The sequence below is a fragment of the Aquarana catesbeiana genome, linkage group LG01 (assembly GCF_042186555.1).
Source record: "Aquarana catesbeiana isolate 2022-GZ linkage group LG01, ASM4218655v1, whole genome shotgun sequence".
NCBI classification, from domain to species: Eukaryota; Metazoa; Chordata; class Amphibia; order Anura; family Ranidae; genus Aquarana; species Aquarana catesbeiana.
The window spans coordinates 902,886,425-902,910,842 of NC_133324.1; the positions used below are offsets into that span (position 1 = coordinate 902,886,425).

The 24,418-nt window shown below is 40.0% G+C and overlaps 1 protein-coding gene across 2 annotated transcripts in view; it reads right to left on the bottom strand.

The window, feature by feature from the left end:
- Window positions 1-318: 318 nt before the first annotated feature.
- The window catches only part of CD8B (CD8 subunit beta), a 34,647-nt gene continuing 10,547 nt past the window's right edge, over window positions 319-24,418 (bottom strand). Inside the window, exons 2-6 of one of the 2 annotated variants that reach the window (XM_073610982.1) lie at window positions 16,645-17,013; window positions 12,337-12,426; window positions 9,251-9,343; window positions 7,779-7,815; window positions 319-2,000 (exon numbers count right to left, since the gene is read on the bottom strand). In XM_073610982.1, the coding sequence (XP_073467083.1) occupies window positions 1,988-2,000; window positions 7,779-7,815; window positions 9,251-9,343; window positions 12,337-12,426; window positions 16,645-17,013 (602 nt within the window). In that variant the 3' untranslated portion in view covers window positions 319-1,987. Of the gene's footprint in view, window positions 2,001-7,777; window positions 7,816-9,250; window positions 9,344-12,336; window positions 12,427-16,644; window positions 17,014-24,418 lie in introns of those variants that run through there. The other variant, XM_073610983.1, reaches the window with a different exon arrangement.

The following is a 24,418-nucleotide window of genomic DNA, read 5'->3' on the forward strand; positions in this document are numbered from 1 at the left end:
GGCTCAGGGCTCCCTTGTGTGACTGAAACCCTGGGCAAAGGTAACACAGTGTCCACCCACAGGCACCACTCCATACAGCTTTTAGCCCCATCCAACCACAGCCTGCCATTGACTTTGACAGCCTGCCTGTCCCTTTCAGACACACTAAAATGCCGGGAGGGATGAACTACACTTAGATGGCCCCATGTGCAAGGGGCCTTAGATTGGGCATTGTGCATATGTCTGCATTCTTTCACTTATGTGTGATGGCCAAGCCATAAAATAATAAACTAGTCCAGCAGAAAGGTGTCCCTGTAAGTGATTTTAAATTCAAATCAATACACACAAATAAAGGATTTTTTATTTACATAAAGCTATACAGTACAAATCAGATGCAAATAAATTCAAGGCACTGACATTTTAATAGACTGAAATTGCAATTTCATTGTGTCTATCAATGAGTTCTAATTACCATTAGTAATTCAGTAGTGAATTTACAGAAAGTCTACATGTGTTACAATTATCTTCTTCAACATTTATGTTAGATAACTACAGACTGGACACATATAAAACTATAGTGAATTTTAATTTTTGCTAACATTACCCCATCCACTCCAAAAAAAAAAAATTTAGATTTTGAAATATCACTCTTGTCAACAATGAAGCCTATTTCCAAATGACGTGAAAGGATAACTGTATATCAGGAAAATCTGTTACCATCAACTGAACTGAAAAAGAAAAACACTTGGGCGAACTGTGTTCAAGAATAATAGGAATGTCCAGTTGACAAAAGCTGGTTATACACAAGTAGAATTTTGTCTTATATTTTTTTGTTGTAAGAACGTTCACTTGTTTTTCTAAGCATTAGTGGGGCCAAATCAATGTTCATTTTCGACTATAGCGATGAGAAAATTCAAAGGAGCAGGATGGAAAAAATGTTCTCGAATGTATGAATTTTGAACAGTGTATGTGGTTTTTGTTTGGTCAAGTCCATTAATTCCAAAACTGAATGTTAAAAACAAACGCAATCTTGAACTACTTTCGAACAAAATTCAAATATACTGATAGTTTTTCCTCAAAATTCTACTAGGGTATACCCAGTTTTAGGTTTGTCCCCTTTTTTTACACTCCATGAGAACTGTCATCAAGGGACTAGCCTTTTCAGATTTTCCTTATGCTTGCCATTTCCATCAGGAGCTATCTTGGGCAGTCTTGGATTATATCAAATAAGGCATCTCTTGCAACTCTCTGATGTTGGCTGAAAGAGGTCATATGGAATGCTTTCAGGAGGAGAGTCTCAGGGAATGGCAGTTTTCTTCAGATGATCTCCTCAGTGTTATTGTTCGTAAACACAAGTCGCTGAGGGTATGTACTAAGGGAACATTATCATTTTCTGGCTTAAGTCAAGGAATTAGCCAATTACGAGAAGCAATGTATGATTTTGTGTTATTTTATCCAACATGTACACCTACATCGACAGCTCCATCTCTTTTTGAGAAAGAATAAAATAATATCTTTTGAGATTAAAATAGCTTACATTTTATTTCTATTGTAATTTTTGCTGTGTCCTCCATGTTTTATGGCTGTTTGATTGTGGGCAGCATGTTGACCTTCTGGTTAACAGTGAAGCATTGAAGTCCTGGGTCAATTACCCAACTGGACATATCTGCACAGTCTGTGTTCTTCCCATGCTTTACTGGATTTTCCCACAGGTAATGCTGAAAAAGCACTGTCATACTGTAAAAAGTTGTTTTTTTTTTTGTTTTTTTTTTGAGCCATGGTGGTTCATTTGGTGATTGTGGTAGCTAGACGCTACATTGCTTCCCTGTGTTGCTCAGTGCTGTTTCAAGTACAACAGTTGTAAAGTCTGCTTTACCTCCATGGAAGTTTTGTTCTTGTATAAGGACACATACATTTGTACATATTGTATATACACTTGGTCTTCTGATTAAATTCCAAATAGTGGAAACCATTGATAGAATATCTTCTTCAAGCACAGTTGATTGTGTCATTTTGGGGAGCTGAAAATAAATTAAAACAATAGCAAATAAATTAATTGACTAATAAGAAAGACAATTTTATTTTATCTGTCAGGCAAATATGAAATAACATTATTCTAGAGGGCTTATTTAGCAAGGATCATACAATAGGAAACCATCTTGTAATGGTCTGAGATCACTAAACACTGGTGCTGGTTGAAACAGAATCATAGAGTGGCAGCACAGAAAGACTTCTTAGTCCATCAAGTCTGCCCCTTTTTTGATATACCGGTATATTTTTTCCAACCTCTTTGTTTGATCATAGATCTATATTTTACTATATATATTTTACTCAAGCAAATTTAACCCCTTTACTCCTAAGAGTAAAATAAATCTTAATGCCTAAGCACAATTTTGTAACTTTGACATGTGTTAGTAAAACCGTACATATCATCACAACTACTTTGTACATCCAGGTGAATTATAGCACGTTTTTATTATGACAGGAAAACTGTCCCAAATTAGTAAAAAAAAAATATTTTTTTTTAAATTTAGCTGTATATTTTTTGTTACTACCATAACCTACCACCAAAGAACAACCCAACATAAATTCTCCTGCTCCTTACGATCGCAGCCCAGAAACAATAGTGCACATTTTTCTTTTTTTTTGTCTTACCTAAAACACACTGACACTGACTGACACTCATAATAATAAAAAAAAAAAATCCTGCCCAAAATATACTGGCCCTGAACGTTCACCCTGACCTTTCACTCTTACTTGACCCAAACACTAACACTGGCAGTGACCTAGATCAAACCCTAATCTAGGTATTTTTTAATTTTTTTAAAATATTTTTTATTTTATTTACTCAATTTTTTTTTCTGTCTGCAAGGAGAGACAAATATAAAATGTATCTTTCCCCTCCATTCACAGAGAGAGAAACAGAGGGGTAGGCTTCACAGTGACCGATCACTGTGGTAGCCAATCAGAGGTGATAGTGTTCCGAGTCCCGATCATTACGACGCGGCTCGGAGCTCTGGGTGAAACCACAGTCTCTGTGTTGGGAGCACGCTGTGCGGCGAGCTCCCAGCACAAAAGAAAGATACGCAAATATGCATCCCCACAGAAAAAAGCCCAGTGCAGTGGGGCCGCATATCTGTTTTATGTCACCATCAAGGGGTTAAGTTCACCTACTGTTGACTGGCTCGCTACTAGAGTTGAGTTTGGGTGTCCTTTGAACTCACCTTTATCTGAACATAGAGGTGAGTTTGGAGGACACCCAACTTACTTACTACCTCTGCTGGAAGTCTTTTACAATCATCAACTACTTTCAGCAAATTAATACTTCCTAAGGTGAGTTTTTCACTTTCCTCTTGCTAGTTTGAGGTCTTGATTTTAGCTTCATATCGAAAATTCTGCCCCCCTGATCCCTATTCACACCCTTATTGAATTAAAATTTTTAATCATGTTCCTCCTTTCCTTTCTTAACTCAAGACTGTATATATTACATTCCTGATATACTTTACCCCTCAGATCTTTCACCATTTTTGCTACTTGTCTCTTGACTTGTTTTTGTAAGTGAGGTTGCTCTTTGCCCTGCTCTACTTAAAGAGGAGTTGCCATTACAAAAAAAAAAAAATAAAAGTCAGCAGCTACAAATACTGCAGCTGCTGACTTTTAATAATCGGACACTTACCTTTCCCAGGGTCCAGCGATGCGAGGGATCGAAGCCCCGCTCATCTCCCCCTCCGCTCGGTGGCGCCGGCATGTTAACTGCGGGCGCCCAGCTGTGGCTTCACACCCCGGCACCCACTGGGCATGCGCGAGCTGCGCCACGCAATCATCTGGGACCTGTCACGTGTCCGAGATGATTGCCTAGAGGAAAGGGGGAGAGGTGATCTCCCTTCCTGCACCGAGGGAACTGACTTCAGGAGCCCAGGCGCTGAAGGAGGCAGACTACGAGGGATGCCCTAGTAACAGGCATTTAGAAGCGAGTAAAAAAAAAAAAAATTTCTCCAAATGTTTTTTTTTTTTTTTTTAAGCACATTAATTTTTTTTTTTTTTTGGGTGGAACTCCACTTTAAAATGCCTGTATGAAAATCAATAATAAACAAAAGTTCTGCGGTCTGTTATGTGCTCTCAAGTGCTGGGAGGCCATAAAAATCAATTGACTATGCTGCCAACAGCTTTCTAGTGACCTCTGACCCCTGCAACTTAAAGCAGAGCTCCACCCAAAAGAAAAAGCTCCACTTGTTTGCTCCCCCCCTCCTCCGCTGCCACATTTGGCACCTTTTAGGGGTGAGAGAGGAGCAGATACCTGTTAAAACCAGGTACTTGCTCCCACTTCTGGGTAAGATCGCTGCAATCGTTGTGCGGCGATCTACAACATTTCTGGCCATTCCCCCTCACTGCCTTCTGGGAGACATACAAGTCCCAGAAGACAGCAGGGACCATTCAGAAAGTGCAGCGTGACCCGTGGATGCGCAGTAGGAAACAGGCTGTTTCCCTTAGTGAAAATGCCGGCTCCTGCCCCCGAAGCCGATGGACGGATTGGCTTGGGGTACCGACATTGCGGGCTCCCTGGTCAGCTAAGTATTTGTAGCTGCTGACTTTTAAATTCTTTTTTTTTACAGGCTGGAACTCTGCTTTAAGCTGACATCCCAGGCTCAAAAAAATAAATGAAAAAAGATTTATTAAAGCGCTGATATGAACCTAAGTAATGTGTAAGAACTGGTTCAGCTGCAACTATTTAAATGTGCTCTGTTGCCACATAAAAAATAATACAATAATAATAATAGTGCGCTTAAACCCAACTATAAATAATAATAAATAGTGCATAACATTGTGATAACCAATAATCCACAGATGTGCTAAATAACCATTTAATAATAATGCTCCTTCCTGTATGAGTAGAGATGTAATCCAAATACAAACACAGTGATGATAATAAAGTGTGAAGAAAGGGTTCCAACAAAGAAAAACCACCACCTAGGAATATAGTTCCTATTCACCTTCAAAAAATGAATAAAGCAAAAAACCTGAGTCAAATAACACTTTCCAAAACATGGATCCTCGCTACGGTGAGCTTATAAGTTTCCCGTGATTCAGATGATCTGTTTTTCTCCCAAGATGATGAATTCTAAAGGATTGCTCTCAAAGATAAAAATACTGTACATAAAGGAGCCAACCCCCTGACTCACAGCAGCTACTAGAATTCATCTATACTGATGGCTCTATTCGGAGGTGGTGTGCTCGGTGCGGCCATGATCAAGGCTTCCTACAAGAATGCAGTTACGCTCGGTTTGCTCCCTTTTCCTCTCCCTTCTTCCCCCTTTTCCCCTTCACTCTCTCTTCCCCCTCTCTTCTTCCTTCTGTACACCCCAAAGGTTATACGCTTCTTCTGTTATATTGAAGCTGGTTAAATGACCAAACGATATACAGTTGATGGACAAAAATGTATATAGCCTCTACACTCTCGAGACGGGCCCCTGACTTACAGGGGGCACTGAGCGTCCCGTCTGAGTTTAGACTGCTGCTTTCTGGTACCCTTGCTGTGCGCAGGGGGAAGAGGGAGGTTTGATGGAGGCTATTGGGGCTCCCCCCTCTTCCCCGGCCACAGAACATGGGACCATACATTCACTACATTTTTATGGACAGCCCCCCTGGCTCATCACCAGAAGAGAAGCTGTCATACAAGAAGGCCGATATACTCTACTTACCCTTCACACCTTCACAGCTGTTCATATCATTATTCCAAAGATGTCTAAAACATCGCTTTTGTGCGTGTAATTGTTTCTCTGTTCAGCCTGCTTATTCATATTGTTTACATATGCAAGACCCTGAAGGGTTAGTGATTTCATTCTATGCAAAATGTTGGACATGTCCTGTTATATGTTTCTTTACAAAATTAAATAAAGATTATACAAAAAAAAAAAAAAAAAAGATAAAAAGACATCGGAAGATTGCTGTGTATTCATAACTTCCCAATTAATATATTCTATTCACTCATTTGGTTCGGTTAAAAAACGCTGATTGAACAATCAGCTGCGTGCACTACTGATCGTTCAATCTGCGTTTTTTTAAAATCTTTATTAAGACCCCTTTCAAACTGGGGCGGTTTGCAGGCGTTATTGCGCTAAAAATACCGCCTGCAAACCGCCCCAAAACAGCCTCCGCTGTTTGTTCAGTGTGAAAGCCCTCGGGCTTTCACACTGAAGCGGTGCGCTGGCAGGAGAAGAAAAAGCCGCATCTTTGGAGCGGTGAACCGCTCCTAAACCGCTCCTGCCCATTGAAATCAATGGGACAGCGCGGCTATACTGCGGCAATACCACGGCTATAGCCGCGCTATACGAGCGGTTTTAACCCTTTTTCGGCCGCCAGCGGGGGGTTAAAACCGCACCGCTAGCGGCCGAATACCGCGGTAAAACAGCGCTAAAAATAGCGCTGTCTTACCACCGACGCCCCCTACCGCCCCAGTATGAAAGGGGCCTTAAGGAATGCGTATTGTACAAAAAGGTAAGAAATCAAACATGTCATCCAACCATTTCCAGTAATGAGCAATAATAATAACTCGTCAAGCAAGTCTTTGTGCATTAATGAGATAGCAATCCAGGTTCCATTACCACGTTATAGTAAAACAGGAGATTGTGGTCTAAAGACTCCACAACAGTTAAATTCTGCAGTTCAACCGGAACAGTAGAGGAAACCTCCTAACCAGCAAAAAACATAGTTGTAATAGACATGTGTAGACCATTGAGTAAGACCAATAGGGAGAAAGAATACCATCTGGGGAGTAGAGCAAACTTATCCATATTGATCAGGTACCGAGCCATTATACTTTAGAGGACTGAACCTAAACATTATACTACATATAGGTTGTGGCTGTCAGCCCTGGATTAGCAGGAGTGGTACCAAAAGATCACCGCAAACCAGGGGAATTTTCTCATTTATAGGAAAAAAGAGTGGGTGACACCAATGGTGTCAATGGGGGAAAGAAAGGAAAGGAGTAAAGGAGGAGCAGTCAATCAGCGTTTTTTAACCAGACCAAATGTGAGTGAATAGCCTATATTAATTGTGAAGTTATGAATACATAGCAAACTTGCGCAATGATGTCTTTTTTATATCTTTGAGAGCAATCCTTTAGAATTCATCATCTTGGGAGAAAAACAGATCATCTGAATCACGGGAAGCTTATAAGCTCATCATAGCGAGGATCCATGTCTTGGAAAGTGTTATTTGACTCAGGTTTTTTGCTTTATTCATTTTTTGAAGGTGAATAGGAACTATATTCCAAGGTGGTGGTTTTTCTTTGTTGGAACCCTTTCTTCACACTTTATTATCATCACTGTGTTTGTATTTGGATTACATCTCTACTCATAGAGGAAGGAGCATTATTATTAATTGGTTATTTAGCACATCTGTGGATTGTTGGTTATCACAATGTTATGCACTATTATTATTTATAGATAGGTTTAAGCACACTATTATTATTATTGTATAAAAAAAATTGAATAAAACTAAAAGTAAAGACTGTAAAGTTTTAAAAATATAATATTGAATATTTATGTATTTATTGAATATTATGAATTTATGTCGATTCCCGTTTTGAAAAGACACACAAAAATGAACATGCTGAGTCAGGGAACCCCACTGCATTTCTCCTTATCGGAATAAAATACAAAGAGTAGATTTAATCAAGCAGCAGCATCGTGGTGATAAGATGTTTGTGCTGTCGCTGTTGTATGATCTGATGTGGTTACGGCACTGTTTATCACATCTATCTCCTGATACGTTGCTACCACAAACACAAACATACTTACTACTTTCTGAAGTACATATGCGTCCTCCTGTACACACCTAGAAAAGAGAATTAGAAACAGTTATGTTTCAGATGTTTATTAAGAAGAAATGATCATATACATTATAACGTGAATGAAAATGACTCCATCCTATCGTACTTTGCTGCCAGAAATCATTCTAAATTTATAATAGAGTCCAATTTGTCCATTCTACCAGTATAAGAGTCTGGAAGGAGCGCCAGTGACAAGTTAGAAAATGTTGTATGACATCTTTTTTGGTCGATTTTGTGGAAACTGGGGTCATAGAGAGCAGAATGGTTTAGGGCTATTTGGAAATGTTGTCACGGTCACTCTGAAATAAATATTAAAAATATCTTTCCAAAAACCATACATGTAGGGACATCCCCACCATATATTAGTCATAATAACATTAGTGCCCTGACATCACAACATATGTTTGGAAGCGACAAATAACATCTGGGCATCTGTTCCTGCAGGTAAAGATTTAAAAGTTCTTCTTTTGGGTATTACTGGCTATAAACCACTCTTTTTTTTAAAAAAAAGTTGAGACTGAATGACATAGCTCTAATTTGAAATAAAATAAAATCATATCATGTATCATAACATTTTTGAAACATTCAAATGTTTACTTAGCATTACTTGCTATGCAGTGTTAATTTCATCAATCAAAAATACACTATAATACCAAAAGTATTGGAACACCTGCCTTTACACGCACATGAACTTTAATGACATCCCAGTCTTATGCCCTGTACACACGGTCGGGCATTGATCGGACATCAATCGGACATTCCGACAACAAAATCCTAGGATTTTTTCCTACGGATGTTGGCTCAAACTTGTCTTGCATACACACGATCACACAAAGTTGTCGGAAAATCCGATCGTTCTAAACGCAGTGACGTAAAACACGTACGTCGGGACTATAAACAGGGCAGTGGCCAATAGCTTTCATCTCTTTATTTATTCTGAGCATGCGTGGCACTTTGTCCGTCGGATTTGTGTACACACGATCGGAATTTCTGACAACGGATTTTGTTATCGGAAAATTTTATAGCCTGCTCTCAAACTTTGTGTGCCGGAAAATCCGATGGAAAATGTGTGATGGAGCCTACACACGGTCGGAATTTCTGACAACAAGGTCCTATCACACATTTTCCGTCGGAAAATCCGACCGTGTGTACGGGGCATTAAACTAACATGGCAAATTACTATGACTCCTAGATTGTAAGCTCTAACAAGCAGGGCCCTCTGATTCCTCCTGTATTGAATTGTATTGTAATTGTACTGTCTGCCCTCATGTTGTAAAGCGCTGCGCAAACTGTATGCGCTATATAAATCCTGTATAATAATAATAATAATAATGACTAAAACGAAATCAAAGTAGGATGTCCAAATTAACACTGTTGCTGTGGTGTCATTTCATAATTATATTTCCTGTACATTATAGAAATATATGTATGTGTACTTACGATATGTATGGGATGCCAGGAAATATAACCCTATCATAAGGATAACAGCAAATCCTGCCACAGGGGCCCAGATGATCGGACTACAAGACAAACCTGCATATAAAACAACAAAAATATTCAGTGTGTTGTAGAAAAGCACAGTATAACTGAGAATAGATATTGAAATCTCTCCATTATGAATGCTTCCATCTAGTTTGGTATAAATAATGTATCTATTTTGGTAACCATTGGGACTAATCAGTTCAAAATAAGCAACACATCAATTTTTCATTGAAAAAATTATTTTATTTTTTAAACTGCTAGCTTTAAATTTGAATATCCACTTACACTAGTAAAAGTTCCAGTAAATCAATGTATTCTGTCAGATTCTAAAGGATCACATAGTGTGATGCCAAAAATTTTAACACCACTGGCAATGCCGAAAAACTCAACCTGATGCTGAATGCATCAGGTTGAGTTTTTTCGGCATTGCCAGTGGTGTTCAAAATTTACTACTATTGAATTTATCTAAAAATTAGTTCCAAACAAATGAATCATTCTTAAAGTCTCATTGTCATGAGGAGGCACATACCAATGCCAAAATGAAAAAGAATAGGGCTGGATTATCCATTCCTTCAAATTATTGGCTCTTGGGACTCAGCTGGCAGCAGACAAAAGCTATGTATTGATTTTTTTTTTAGGTTACTCCTTATTTCTAGTGGAAAATCTGTACATTTTAAAGTAAAAACTTTCAAATCAAGGACTTTTTGAATCCCAGGGATTTGCCAGGAACCCGTGTTAGCTTTCAACCCTAACCTCAACCCTGATTAGGAGACTTACGGCCTGAAATAGGCAAATAAAGTCTTCCAAAGAAAATGTCACCCATAGGTAGTACTTGGGTGGCAAAACCCAGAAGGCTTTGTAGAGATTTCATCTCTTTTATTAGACCCCCCAATGTCTCCATAAAGAGACCTGTCACCTGCCCAATGCTATTACATGGGGGTTTGTTAACCCCTTGTAATAGCAATAAAGTTAAACACAAATAAATTAAAAAAAGTAAAAAAAAAAAAAAAAATTATAATAAGATTTATTAGAAAAAAAAATTAACAGTAATGTCCATTGCCCTGCACACATCGACAAATGCATTTGTGAGCCTAGGGTGCACACGTGTATGTAAACTACAATTGCACCATACATCTGAAGTATTGCCACAAATGTCGAAGTGAGAGCAATAATTCCAGTGCCAAAGGTCACAGTTGACTCTAAACTCATGAGCTGTAAAGATGTTTTAAGGAGATTTTTGGGTACCATTGTTTTTTTGCGATATTTGGTCAGTGCAACACCATCTTTTATATTTTACCAAACTATTGGGTATTTTTTTCCTGAAAATATGCGTTTGATAAACAGTTGCGCAAATATCGCAATTAAAAAAATTGCAACTACTATAATTTTATTCTATAAGGCCTTTGCTTTCAGAAAATATAATAATTGTTTGTGGGGTTTTAATGGCCAAAAATGCAGATTTTTACATGTATGAAAAAATTGGCCTACTGCCAAAGTGGTTAAAAAAGAAAGTATTTAGCAATGTATGTGTAATAAAACATTTGCCAGGCATATAGTTAAAAACACATTATAAGCTGTTGTCACTGATAATGAAACACAATTAAATAATTTAAAAGAATAACATCCTATGGATCTTCTCAGGGTTTTATTGTGGGTATGCCTGGCACACTTCTTCATGGGTACTCACATAATCCCTGCCAGGACTTCCAACTCACAGAATCCCTGCAAGGACATCCAGAATTCCCTGAAGAAAGGGCCGTGTCTTCTGACCAAATCGGTATTGATGCACCAGCCTTTAAAGTGGCTGGTGCTGTGTTCTATTGCTAGCTACCCTTGGTGCTAAAGAGCTATTATACTTCTGATTGTCTTGCTTGCTGCTGAACCGGATTGACTTGACTACTCTCTTATCTGCTGCCTGCCCATGACCTCTGCCTGGCCATGACTACTGTATTGCCTGCCACTTGCCCATGACCTCTGCCCAGACCTGACTACTCTTCCGCCTAGCATTTTATGTACAGTCACCACACCATAGCTGTTCTTTTCCAGGAACCCCTTGGTGGGACATGCCTGAAGGCTGCAAACTAGTGATAAATTGCATCAAAGAAAACCAGGACCACAAGAGTTTCCCGACCACCAGGACTCTACCATCAGGAACGCTGGTGAAGACCAGCTGTCACTTAAGCTCTACCCCTTGGGTAAGCCTGCATTGCCAAATGAAGCTATAACACTTTCTTCAAAAAAGCATGGTTTTCATTTTCTCAATAAAGTTTAGTTTGCTTACCCATCTTGCAAGTATGGGAACAGTGTTTTTTCCCAGTCTTTGCACTTCTCTCACTATTAATCAGTGGTATAGAAGGCTTTATAAGTGCTGACTTCTGGAGTTGGCTCATCCAGGAGTCATAAGTGCCTGCTTTCCTTGCAGGGAAATGTTGCATCCCCCTCTTCCTCTGCTGCTGGGGCCAGTGCAGGGAAGCAGCAGACTGGAGAGGGCAATGGTCTACAGCAGTGGTCATCAACCCTGTCCTCAGGGCCCACTAACAGGCCAGGTTTTATGTATTACCTTGGGGAGATGCAGACTAGAATACTGCAATCACTGAGCAGCAAATTATATCACCTGTGATGTATTTCAGTTATCTTGCAAACCTGGCCTGTTAGTGGGCCCTGAGGACAGGGTTGATGACCACTGGTCTACAGAGATAAATCAGACTGTGGTCATAACAGTACTGAGTTTGATCATTTACACTGGCTTTAAAAAAATGCAAAACAAAAGTTTGTTCTTGTAATCTGGAGATAGTACAAGATTAGGCTGTCTAAAAACTCTGAGATCTTTGGGGTAATAGTAGATTAAGCAGTAACCCCACATCTTTTCCTCCACAATTCAGGATTCAGCCAGCTTTTGACGGTTAGTAAAAAAAACTGATAAATACCCCCCAAATAAGCTTCCAAAAATAATGTCAAAGGGCTGAAACAGACCAATAAAAGGACAGTAATGTCAGATGGGTAACAAATTCAGACAAATTGGAAGCCTGGTTTCTTTTACATACCTGGTGATAACTCCTTTGAAATTTTCGTTTTCCTGCAATTGCATTTAGGTTTCGTCGTTGTTGGTGGGGCAGCAGTAGGAAGAGTATCAACTGAAAGGAAGAAAATGACATGTGAAATAAGATATCATTCCACAAAATCTGTGTGTCCAGAGATAACAAACAGCTTCAATGTATTTCAGTGCCTTGGAGGTAGAAACAAAATTCTCCTATTTGGTCCCTTTTGGTCTTTTAAAAATGCCATTGAAAGTGTTTAGTTATATCTATTTGATAAGTGCAAAAAATACCTGTTGATCATGCCAGAAATCTTCTGAACCATTCACTTCCTGTTAATGGGTACAAACGCTCGAAGAGAGAAAACTCTTGCAGCTACCACATCTAAGGACTATTAACCACTATCCGACCTGCACAGGGGGCCCGCGATCGCCTGTTACAGAGGCAGAACGGGGGAACTGCCTTTGTAAACAAGGCAATTCCCTGTTCTGACAGGTGACATGACAGGGATCTACTGTTCCCAGTAATCGGGAACAGCGATCTCGGTCTTGTCCTTGCCAGCCCATCCCCCCCTACAGTTAAAACACACCCAGGGAACACATTTAACCCCTTGATAGCCCTCTAGTGTTAACCCCTTCCCTGCCAGTGTCATTTACAACATCTCACAAATTTACTTTTGTAGCAAAGTGTAATTTCTTCAGTATTTATGAAAAGATATAAAATATTTACAAAAATGTGAGGGGTGTACTCACTTTTGAGAGATACTGTACATAGTAATCAGTGGCTATTTTTAGCTTTGATCACTGTATAAACGTCAGTGGTCCCAAAAAATTGTGTTCGATCTGTCCGCCGCAATGTCGCAGTCCTGCTAGAAATTGCAGATCGCCGCCATTACTATTACGCTAAACCTTTTGCGCAAACCAATTAATATACGCCTATTGCTATTTCTTTTACCAAAAATATGTAGAAGAATATATATCGGCCTAAACTGATGAATAAATTAGTTTTTTTTATATTTTTTTTGGGATATGTATTATAGCAAAAAGTAAAAAAAAAAATTTTTTTTCAAAATTGTCGCTCTTTGTTTATAGCGCAAAAAATAAAACAGCAACAGAGGTGATCAAATACCACCAAAAGAAAGCTCTATTTGTGGGAAAAAAAAAAGGACGTCAATTTTGTTTGGGTACAGTGCCGCATGACCGCGCAATTGTCAGTTAAAGCGACGCAGTGCCGTATCGCAAAAAATGGCCTGGTCATTAAGGTTGCAAATCCTTCCGGGGCTGAAGTGGTTAAGCTGCATATATTACATTTTTGTTTTTGGGTTTAAGTACACTTTAATTACTCCTGCAGACCATTCTCTGCATAAACATACTGTATATTCATACACAGATGCCTGACTACGAACCAGTTGTTTGTTCTGTGACCATATGTCATTATCTTATGTCTACATTCAAGTTCAGATTTCCCAAGCTTGTAGCAAGTTTGTATTACCTCACAAACCTAAAAAAAAATATCTATCCGTATTCTGTCTTTTTATCAGTCCTTGTAATGGCTTAGAGAATTTTATTTCAACCACCCAGATGTGCAAGAAAATCAGCACTCCTTGCTTGTGCTCAAAAAAAGGCACAGCTTTTCTTATTGGAAAGAAAGTCACTAGCATGGCAGTAATGTTATTTTAACTCGTCGCTATGTTGCCTGGAAAAGGAGACACTGGGAGGCCCTGAAACATTGCCTATTATGACCTACACTATATTGTCAAAAGTATTGGGACACCTGCCTTTACACGCACATGAGATTTAATGGCATCCCAGTCATGATCCGTAGGACAAGAAGGCCTGGCTCGCAGTCTCCACTCTAATTCACCCCAAAGGTGTTCTATCAGGTTGAGGTCAGGACTCTTTGCAGGCCAGTCAAGTTCCTCCACCCCAAACTCTCTCATCCATGTCTTTATGGACCTTGCTTTGTGCACTGGTGTTGCAGTCATGTTGGAACAGGAACGGTTCCCACAAAGTTGGGAGCATGAAATTGTCCAAAATGTTTTTGGTAGGCTGACACCTCAAAAGTGTCCCTTCCCAAGCCCTGAACAACCACCCCCACACCATAATCTCCTTGACTGGCCTGCACTTTAACTCGATAGAACACATTTAGGATGACTTAGAGTAGAGACTGCGAGCCAGGCCTTCCCGTCCAACATCAGTGCCTGACATCACAAAGGCGCTTCTGGAAGAATGGTCAAACATTCCCATAGACACACTCCTAAACCTTGTGGGCAGCCTTCCCAGAAGAGTTGAAGCTGTTATGGCTGCAAAAGGTGGGCCAACTCAATATTGAACCCTACAGACTAATGCCCCGTACACACGGTCGGATTTTCCGATGTCCGATCGGAGCGTGTTGTCGGAAATTCCGACCGTGTGGGGGCTCCATTGGACATTTTCCATCGGATTTTCCGACACACAAAGTTGGAGAGCAGGAGATAAAATTTTCCGACAACAAAATCCGTTGTCGGAAATTCCGATCGTGTGTACACAAATCCGACGGACAAAGTGCCACGCATGCTCAGAATAAATAAAGAGATGAAAGCTATTGGCCACTGCCCCGTTTATAGTCCCGACGTACATGTTTTACGTCACCGCGTTTAGAACGATCGGATTTTCCGACAACTTTGTGTGACCGTGTGTATGCAAGACAAGTTTGAGCCAACATCCGTCGGAAAAAATCCTAGGATTTTGTTGTCGGAATGTCTGAACAAAGTCCGACCGTGTGTACGGGGCATAAGACTGGGATGCCATTAAAGTACATGTGCGCGTAAAAGCAGGCGTCCCAATAGTTTACTACTTACGACTTTAACTTTTTTAACCCTTTCGCTGCCAGAGCCGGTATTACATTTTTTTGAAACATGTTTAAAAAATTATTTTAGGCCAGAAGATTACTAAAAAAACCCAAAACATTATGGGGTTGATTCACTAAAACTGGACTTGATTTGCAAAATCTGGTGCAGCAGTGCATGGTAACCTATCAGATTATAACTTCAGCTTGTTCAATTAAAATTTGAGAAAAAAAAATCCTGGAAGAGGATTGGTTTCTATGCAGAGCTGCACCAGATTTTACACGTTCCAGTTTTAGTAAATCAGACCCTATATATTTTCCGAAAGCAGACACCCTAGAGAAAAAAAACTGTGGTAATTCCAATTTTAATGCCACAGAATATTTGCACAACGGTTTATGAAACTCAAAATTTCAGTAAAAATTACTGTAAAGTAAATTTTAAGGCAATAACGCAATATATTACCCAATTTTGTTGTAAAATATAAAAGATAAGATTGCACAGAGTAACTAGTTACTCAACATGTCAAGCCATAAAACTGAATGCGCTACTAGGCTTTAGTACCCTATAGTTTCCATAGGTGACGCTTTAAAGTGGTTGTAAAGGCTCAAGGTTTTTTACCTTCATGCATCTATGCATGAAGGTAAAAAACTTTCTGCGTGCAGCAGCCCCTCACAAAACTCACCTGAGCCCCAACTCGATCCAGCGATGTGCAAGAGAACCTCGGCTCTTGGGGGACTCTCACTCCTAATTGGCTGAGCCAGCAGCAGAAGTCAATCACAGCCAGTAAGCCAATGAGGAGAGCCGCAGCTCTGTGTGTGACTTAACATGCAGAGCCGCGGCTTGGGAGCAAGCCTGCTTGGGTGCCCCCAGAGCAAGCAGCACTTGGCATGAGGAAGGAGCCAGGAGCGCCGGTGAAGTGCCTGGTATGGATTTTGGGGGCCCCCAATGTCATCTTTTTTAAATTTTGTGCGGGGTTCCCCTTAATATCCATACCAGACCCCGAAGGTCCTGTTATGGACGGGGGGAACCCACGCTGTTTTTTTCATTGATTTTTTATGTATATTGCTGGGATCCAGCAATACATTACAGCCGCGAGCAATTTTAAATGACATTTGTTCCTTTAGAAATGTAATTTTGCTGCTCTTCATTCATTACACTATATACGGCCCCCGTATAAGCAGCAGCCTTATATAGGGGGGCGTGGACTTAGCCCCCTGAGCCATGATTAGCCATAGGCACCCTGCCTTTGGCCAATTATGGCTTTCTCAGCAGAGTGTGCTGTGATTGGCCAAAGCATGCATTTCATGTGCATGCTTTGGCCAATTATAGGACGCCAATGCGATCTCGCAGTGCATTATGAGGCGTTGCGCAGCGCTCAAATTTGCCGCGAACGCCCCATAACGTTCGGTATTCTCCAAACGGGCGAACACCCGATGTTCTTACATTCGACTCGAACATCGAGCTCATCCCTGTAAATCACTATAACCTACCAACTTTCAGGTATGTTCCATTTCCAAAGGTGAGCTTTTGTCCAATGTCCACCATGCAGAAATAAGCTCCGCTGTCTGAGTGCTGAAGATCTTTTATCTTCATCGTGGATGAAATTGCTGGGAAATTGTTCTTCTTCATGTCCACTCGGCTCTGGCTGAAGGCACCATATAGATAGCTTTCCTTTGGGCCAAAAGTGGCACATACAAGAAACTCCAGCTGTTCGTTTTTGGATGTCTCTCTGTGCCAGTAGACTCGTAGATTGTCCGTTGTTGTTCCCTTCACATCACATTTTATCTCTATTTCTTTGTTAGCCAATGCAAATGTAAAACCTGGAGCCTGGGTCAAAATTACATTTTGTGTAAAGGTGCCTATGTGAAAAAGAAAGAGAAGACCATGAACCTAGCAATGCAGTAATATGTACAGTATATTGCATTTGGTTGTAATGGGACTCATTTGAAATAAAAATGTCATTATTCAAAATTCTTAATAGACAATTTGTGATGAAGACAGTAAAGCTAAGCTGGAGATCCCACTTTTTTCATTGCAGTTAAACAGCACAGTGTGGTCCCCAGCCTCAGCTTGTGATTGGACAATCATGGAACAGAAGAGCACTTATGAGGACCCCTTTCTGCTATGCTCTCTTATAATCATGTGCAGCAATAAAGACTGACAAGTGACAAAGAAAATAGCCATGACTGGCTCAGAGGGCTGACATTCATTTTCTATCCTGCTGTGTAAAGGATTACGGGAGGCTGTTATTAATGGCATCCCAGTCTGAGTCCGTAGGGTTCAATATTGAGTTGGCCGACCCTTTGCAGCTATAACAGCTTCAACTCTTCTGGGAAGGCTGTCCACAAGGTTTAGGAGTGTGTCTATGGAAGTGTTTGACCATTCTTCCAGAAGCGCATTTGTGAGGTCAGGCATTGATGTTGGACGAGAAGGCCTGGATCTCAGTCTCGGCTCTAATTCATCCCAAAGGTGTTCTATTGGGTTGAGGTCAGGACTTTGTGCAGGCCAGTGAAGTTCCTCCACCCCAAACTCACTCATTCTTGTCTTTATGGACCTTGCTTTGTGCACTGGTGCACAGTCATGTCGGAACAGGAAGGGGCCATACACAAACTGTTCCCACAAAGTTGGGAGCATGAAATTATCCAATATATCATGGTATGCTGGTGGCTTAAGAGCTCCCTTCACTGGATCGAAAGGGCCAAGCCCAACCCCTAAAAAGAAAAAAAAAACCCGCATCATGATCCCCCCTCCACCAAATGATTTGGATCAGTGCACAAAGCAAGGTCGGGGTCAGGCACTGATGTTGAACGAGAAGGCCTGGCTCAGTGTCTCAGTCAAGTTCCTTCACCCCAAACTCGCTCATCCATGTCTTTATGGACCTTGCTTTGTGCACTGGTGCGCAGTCATGGTGAAACAAGAAGGGGCCATCCCCAAACTGTTCCCATAAAGTTGGGAGCATGAAATGTCCAAAATATCTTGGTATGCTGACGCCTTAAGAGTTCCCTTCACTGGAACTAAGAGGCCAAGCCCAACCCCTGAAAAACAACCCCCACACTATAATCCCCCCTTCACCAAATGATTTGGATCAGTGCACATAGCAAGGTCCATAAAGACATGGATGAGTGAGTATGGGGTGGAGGAACTTTGGGATGAATTAGAGTGGAGACTGCGAACCAGGCCTTCTCGGCCAACATCAGTGCCTGACCTCATAAATGCGCTTCTGGAAGAATGATCAAACATTCCCATAGACACACTCCTAAACCTCGTGGACAGCCTTCCCAGAAGAGTTGAAGCTGTTATAGCTGCATTGGGTGGGCCAACTCAATATTGAACCCTACAGACTAAGACTGGGATGCCATTAAAGTTCATGTACGTGTAAAGGCAGGCGTCCCAATACTTTTGACAATATAATGTATGTGGCGCCACAAATAAAGAACCACTTTTGTGAGGCTGAATTGATGCGTATGCCTTATGGTAAGGGGCTCATTTTTTTATGGTTAGTTTACCATGATCTGGATTTGTTTTATTGTTATAGAAAGTGAGAGTGTTAGAGATCAGTGTTAGTCACTCGTGTAGGCAGGACTGGTGTTGGGGAGATCTGTTTGTATCTCACTCCCACATGGATGGAATCCTTATTCCAATATTACACATCAGAGCTTCATAACCACCATGAGTCATGGTAGATAAATGAAAAGGGTTTCCAGGGAAGCCCTGAGTTTAAGAATCAAATGCCAAAAAAACTATTTTTTTCTCAGGGCTTGTCGGCCTCTATATAAAAATAGATTCAATGTAACATTCACCTCTCAATAAATCATTACTGTAAGATCCAAAAAAGGTAGCTAAAATCGCATAAAAGATGACGCATCTAAAGAATTACCAGGAGTAATTAAATAGATGTTGTTCAATGGGTGATTCAGTTAGGTGGTTGATATCACGTTTCAATGCATAAAATAAAGAAAAAAAAATAACAGATGCCAGCTGTCTTGGATTTGCCCAGACAGTCCCGTACCCAGGTGCCCTGTGTACCAGGCCGCTTCCCAAGACAAAGTGCAAAATTTACGTTAGTGAATAAAGAGCAGTTATGTTCATTTTGAATATCCAATCATCTGCTAGAAAAAAAAAAATCTTGCACACGATTGTGCATACAATGTGAACACAGCTTTACCTTATTCAATAATGTTTACTTTGCCTTACGAACAGCCTCCATTCATTGAAGCTGGCCATAGAAGGATCAAATTTAATCTGGCCCGTGCTGAACCAGCTACATTTTCGATCCATTTATGGCTGCTCCATTTTGTGAGAATTTGATCTAATCTGTGACTTTTCATAGGTTTGATGCAAATTTTTCATGATAAGTGTATTCTGACAGCGGAGGAGTCATTGCCAGAATACAATAGCACAGTGGGGAGGATTCCTCCATTCACCCCAATTATGTGAATGGAGCTACCCATTCAATTTTTTTCCAATTAGCCTGCTGATGTATGACCAGCCTTAATAAACCAATCCCAGAGATCAGAAACATAGAAAACAATGACGTTTATTTTATCTTGCATTTTTTGCCAAAACTGTGCTAAAAGCATGTAAAAATATATTTACATAGTCAACAAAAATATATTTAAAGCATTGAAAAAAAAAAAATAAGTTAGCAGTTGGGAGAAAAAACGCCCTTTTTATGCCGCGTACACACGACCGGACTTTCCGGCAGAATAAACTCTGATTGTTTCTTCAACAGAGTTCCGCTGAAAAGGACTTGCCTACACACGATCACACCAAAGTCCGATCGTTTAGAACGCGTTGACATATGACGGGACTAGAAAAAGGAAGTTCAATAGCCGGTAGCCAATAGCTGCCCTTGCGTCATTTTTGGTCCGTAGGAATAGCATACAGACAAACGGTTTTCCCGATAGGAATTGATTCCGTCGGAAAGATTTAAAACATGTTCTATTTCTAGGTCCGTCAGAATTTTTCGAAAAAGAAAGTCCGATGAAGCCCACACACGATCGGAATATCCGATGGAATGATTCAGTCGGACCTTTTCTGCCGGAAAGTCCGGTCGTGTGTACGCGGCATAAGTGTAATGTTCTTCGAAAGAACTTTTACGCTTAATGTACACGGGACATTTTGAAACCTCTCCTGAACGATTTAACTTGACAGGATAGTAACCCACGCTTAAAAACGTCTGTTTTGCCACGTTTACATGCTGCGTTTGCGTTTCGGAGCCTTTTTGTTTTTTTCAGTCAAAATATATTTCTCCATTAAAAATGCCTGTAAACGAAACGTGGCTAAACACGAGTTACCGCGTTTACAAGCTGCTACAGGCATTTGGCATTTCACAAGCCTCTGAACATCCATCCTGAGCACATAAAAAAAATGCTTCTAAACTCAACTGCCTAGAAACAACTATAAACGTCCCTATGTACATGTACTAATAAGATAACATAGGGGAGAGTTCAGGGGCAGCTGAAAAAAATGCCCAACTGCTCCTAAACCTCTGTTTACCAGCAGCATTGTACATGAAGCCTTACGCTCCGTACCCACGATCGGACTTTCCGACAACGAAACCGTGGAATTTTGTTTGAAGGGTGTTGGCTACAACTTGTCTTGCATACACAGGGTCACACAAATGTTGGCCAACAATTATGAAGGTAGTGACGTACAAGACGTATGGCGAGCTGATGAAAAGGAAGTTCCACCCTTTGGGCTCCTTCTGCCAATGTTGTGTTTGGTGAGCATTGATTCCGAGCATGCGTGTTTGTACTTTGGACTTTTTTCTGACGGACTTGTTTCCACCAACACACATTTGTTGGCGGAAAATTTGAGAACGTGCTAGCCAACATTTGTTGGCGGAAAGTCCAACAAATGGAGCATATAATGGAGCATACACATGGTCGGACTTTCCACCAACAAGTTCACATCTAACATTTGTTGTCGGAAAATCCGATTGTGTGTACAGGGCATTATAGTTAAATGCTGACAGAATTTGCCAATGCTGTGTTAGATGAACAATCTTCTCATGTGTCTACTGAGCAAGCAATTATACACAGAATGAATTCCCATTTTCACACCTGGAAGTATCTGATTTTTATCATCTATTAGCATATTTTTCAAATTTCCCTATTGATTTCAGCAGAAAAAAATTGCGACTTAAAGAATCATCTTGGAGGGTTTTATGCAACCTATCAATCGGCAGTATGCAACGTCTACTCCAACGGTACCAAAAGAAGGTTAAATGACAGCTAACAAAAGTATCCACAGTCATCTCTGCTAGAGATAAGGTTATCCAAGTAATTTCCTACATCGTGCCTATTACAATCCATATATCCATTCAAAATGGGTAAACTACCCTTTCTTCTTGCCCTAAATGCCCTTCTGACAATGGATCGTTTTGCCATATGGTCTGGTAGTGCCCATTTATACCCTCTGGTCTACCGTAACAGACTTTATTAGCTCCATCCTTCAAATACCTAACATATGTAACTCCTGTAGAAGTTTGTTGGGGTGTTTGGAGGACTCTGACCTAATTACATTAAACTTTTATTACAACTGTTGTTTTATTATGTGAAAAGGGCTATTGTAATTCAGTGGAAATCCCATGATTCACCGACTTGCTCAGTGGCTCAGACTTTTTAACCAAGCAATCCCTATGTATAAGTTAACATATGAGTCTTGAGGATGCCCCACAAAAATTGCAAAAAACTCTGGTTGCCCCTGGCTGGAATAACAATCCACAATACTGCTTTATTAACTTGTTAACTCATCTATAAATGCATACAAGTGACAGTCTGGATGGTGCGTGACCTGTAAAATCCTGTATGCTGGATTGATTAGTGAGGATATATACGTGATTGCTTAATGCTTTATTGTATGGAACTATTGCATTAAGTGTATACGTGTTAATTGTAATGTGTTCTTATATACTCTTATTGTATAACTTTTCTAGGAAAAGTTCCATGGAAAATAAAAATTTGCTTTAAAAAACAAAAACAAAATGACAGTTGAGACTGGATCAAGATCTGGTCGTCGTTTTGCATCAAGCATGGCTTTTCTATGCCTTCTCAAGTCTAATAAAAAACAAATGCTTACTTGTTTTTTTTTTTTAGCCAATAGCCTACTGTACCCAAATAAAAGGTTCACTATTGATAGAGCTGTGTTGTTAAAATGATCACAAGTGGACAATCAGTAATGCTATATGTATAATGATCATTTTGTCTTTCTTTAAAGGGACTGTATAGTGAGTACGTATATGTTTTTACTTACTATGGTCTGAACCAGCCTTTCTCAACCAGGGTACTTTGGAGCCTTAGGGTTTCCCCAGAGGTTGTTAGGGGTTTCTTGAGCACTGAACAATTTTTGATTTTGAAGTACCTGCTGACATTTTTCTTTTACATAGACCACCATTGTATTGAGGCTGTTCTCCCATTGCCCCACCAGTGTAAGGTGGCCCACCCCCCCTAGTGATTATCAATCTAAGGAGACCCTTCTTCACTGATCACCAATGCAAGGGATAAACTGACCACCAATGTAAGGGGAACTTCTCCACTGATCGTCAGTGTAAGCAGGCTTTAATCCATTGACAACCAATTACAATTTTTATTGGCTGAATTTTTTTCTGGCCATTATTATTATTACCCATTTCATGTTCTCATTACTATATATAATTTTGTTGTATAGAGAAGCCCTAGGTGTCAACAACATCCAAGTATTCCACAATCCTTATTCAACATACTGTTCACTCTAACGTACCATGAACTGTAGATGCAGTAAATATAAGCGCAAGTTTCCTAAGACCTGAAGGTTATTTCAAGGGTTCTCCCAATATTAAAAGATCGGGAAATTCTGCTCTGGACTATGAAATAAAAACTTTTAAAATGTTTTCATTTTATTTTAGTCAGCTACACCTTTAATTTCTCAGACTAACAGCTTGAATGTTAAGCTCCTTTTCATGTTTTCCAGGCTAACCTGTCACAAAAATGAACCTGTAAATAACAGGTGTACCTGTAAAAAAGAGAGTAAATACTTACCTCTCTTGCTGCCCAGACAATAAAACACCAATTTGATGAAGAAACTGGTTAAAGCTTCTTCAGAAACCTACAGTTTTGGCAGCGTCAATCCCCTGCGCCCTCCACTGCACTTGGTGGTTCCTCATGCCAACCATTATGTCCTTAAAGGACACAATGTAGGGGTGTTGGTATACCATATTTGTATTTAAGGCTGTGTTTTCCTGTGAAATATTTAATAAACACAGATTTTAATGAGCATAATACGGAGCTGACAATCCTCTAGTTGGATATTATTGTGACAGTTGTGTGGCTGCAGGTCGGGTACCTGCTTGCTCAAGAGATCCTTCTACAAATTGGAAGGCTTGTAGCACCTGCGTTGGTATCTAAGCTGAATAGCTAAAGCTGTACCACCTTGTATTGAAGCATACAGAGTTTCATTGACCACACTGACCTTAAACCATTATAGGTTCCCAACAAAGTTATATTGCCACACTATTGCTAGTGTTGGAAAACTTACAACACACAAAAAGACATTCTGTCTGCCATACCTGATAACCATCAATAAAATTAATTTAAAAAATAAGTTAGAGCAGAATAGTGCTCAGATACACTAATGGTAACTCCTTTGAGTTTTATCCTGTATTATAAATTGATTTAACTCTACATTTTTTACACTCATTTGTGCATATTTACTGGCAGAATATTTTCTTATTCTATTTCTGTGTGCAGCTGTACTCGTTTGGCTTTTATGTCTTTATGCTTTACATGTTTACTGGTTTTCATTCTAGTTTTTGTAGAAAAACATGTATGACCCACATTAATTTACATCTGTCAACACAAGGATCATTGCCAGTTCTTACAGTATAAGCACAGACCTACCTATCATATAATCAAGGATAAACCTAAATGATCCATTAAATATTTACCAGGTCGGGAAGGTCTTTGCACATGGTAGATGTAAAGAAGATTGTACAACCAGATTATATACTGTATGGTTAGCTTTGACCCAACTAAATACTGTATCAGGACTTCATATTTTCATTTCATATATGAAGTCAGAATCTCAATAATGTATCTTCTACCAGGCATGCATCTTTACTGTTCAAGTGTATAGCAGAACAGCCCCCTATAAATGTGGTGTATTTAACAAAACGTCCTGTCTACAATCGCAGAGGGAAGCGGAGACTTTGTTGCGCAGTTTCTTCAGATATAATTATTTGGACCCAAGTCACATCTGCCCTTCATGTGCTATCTTCTCTGTAAA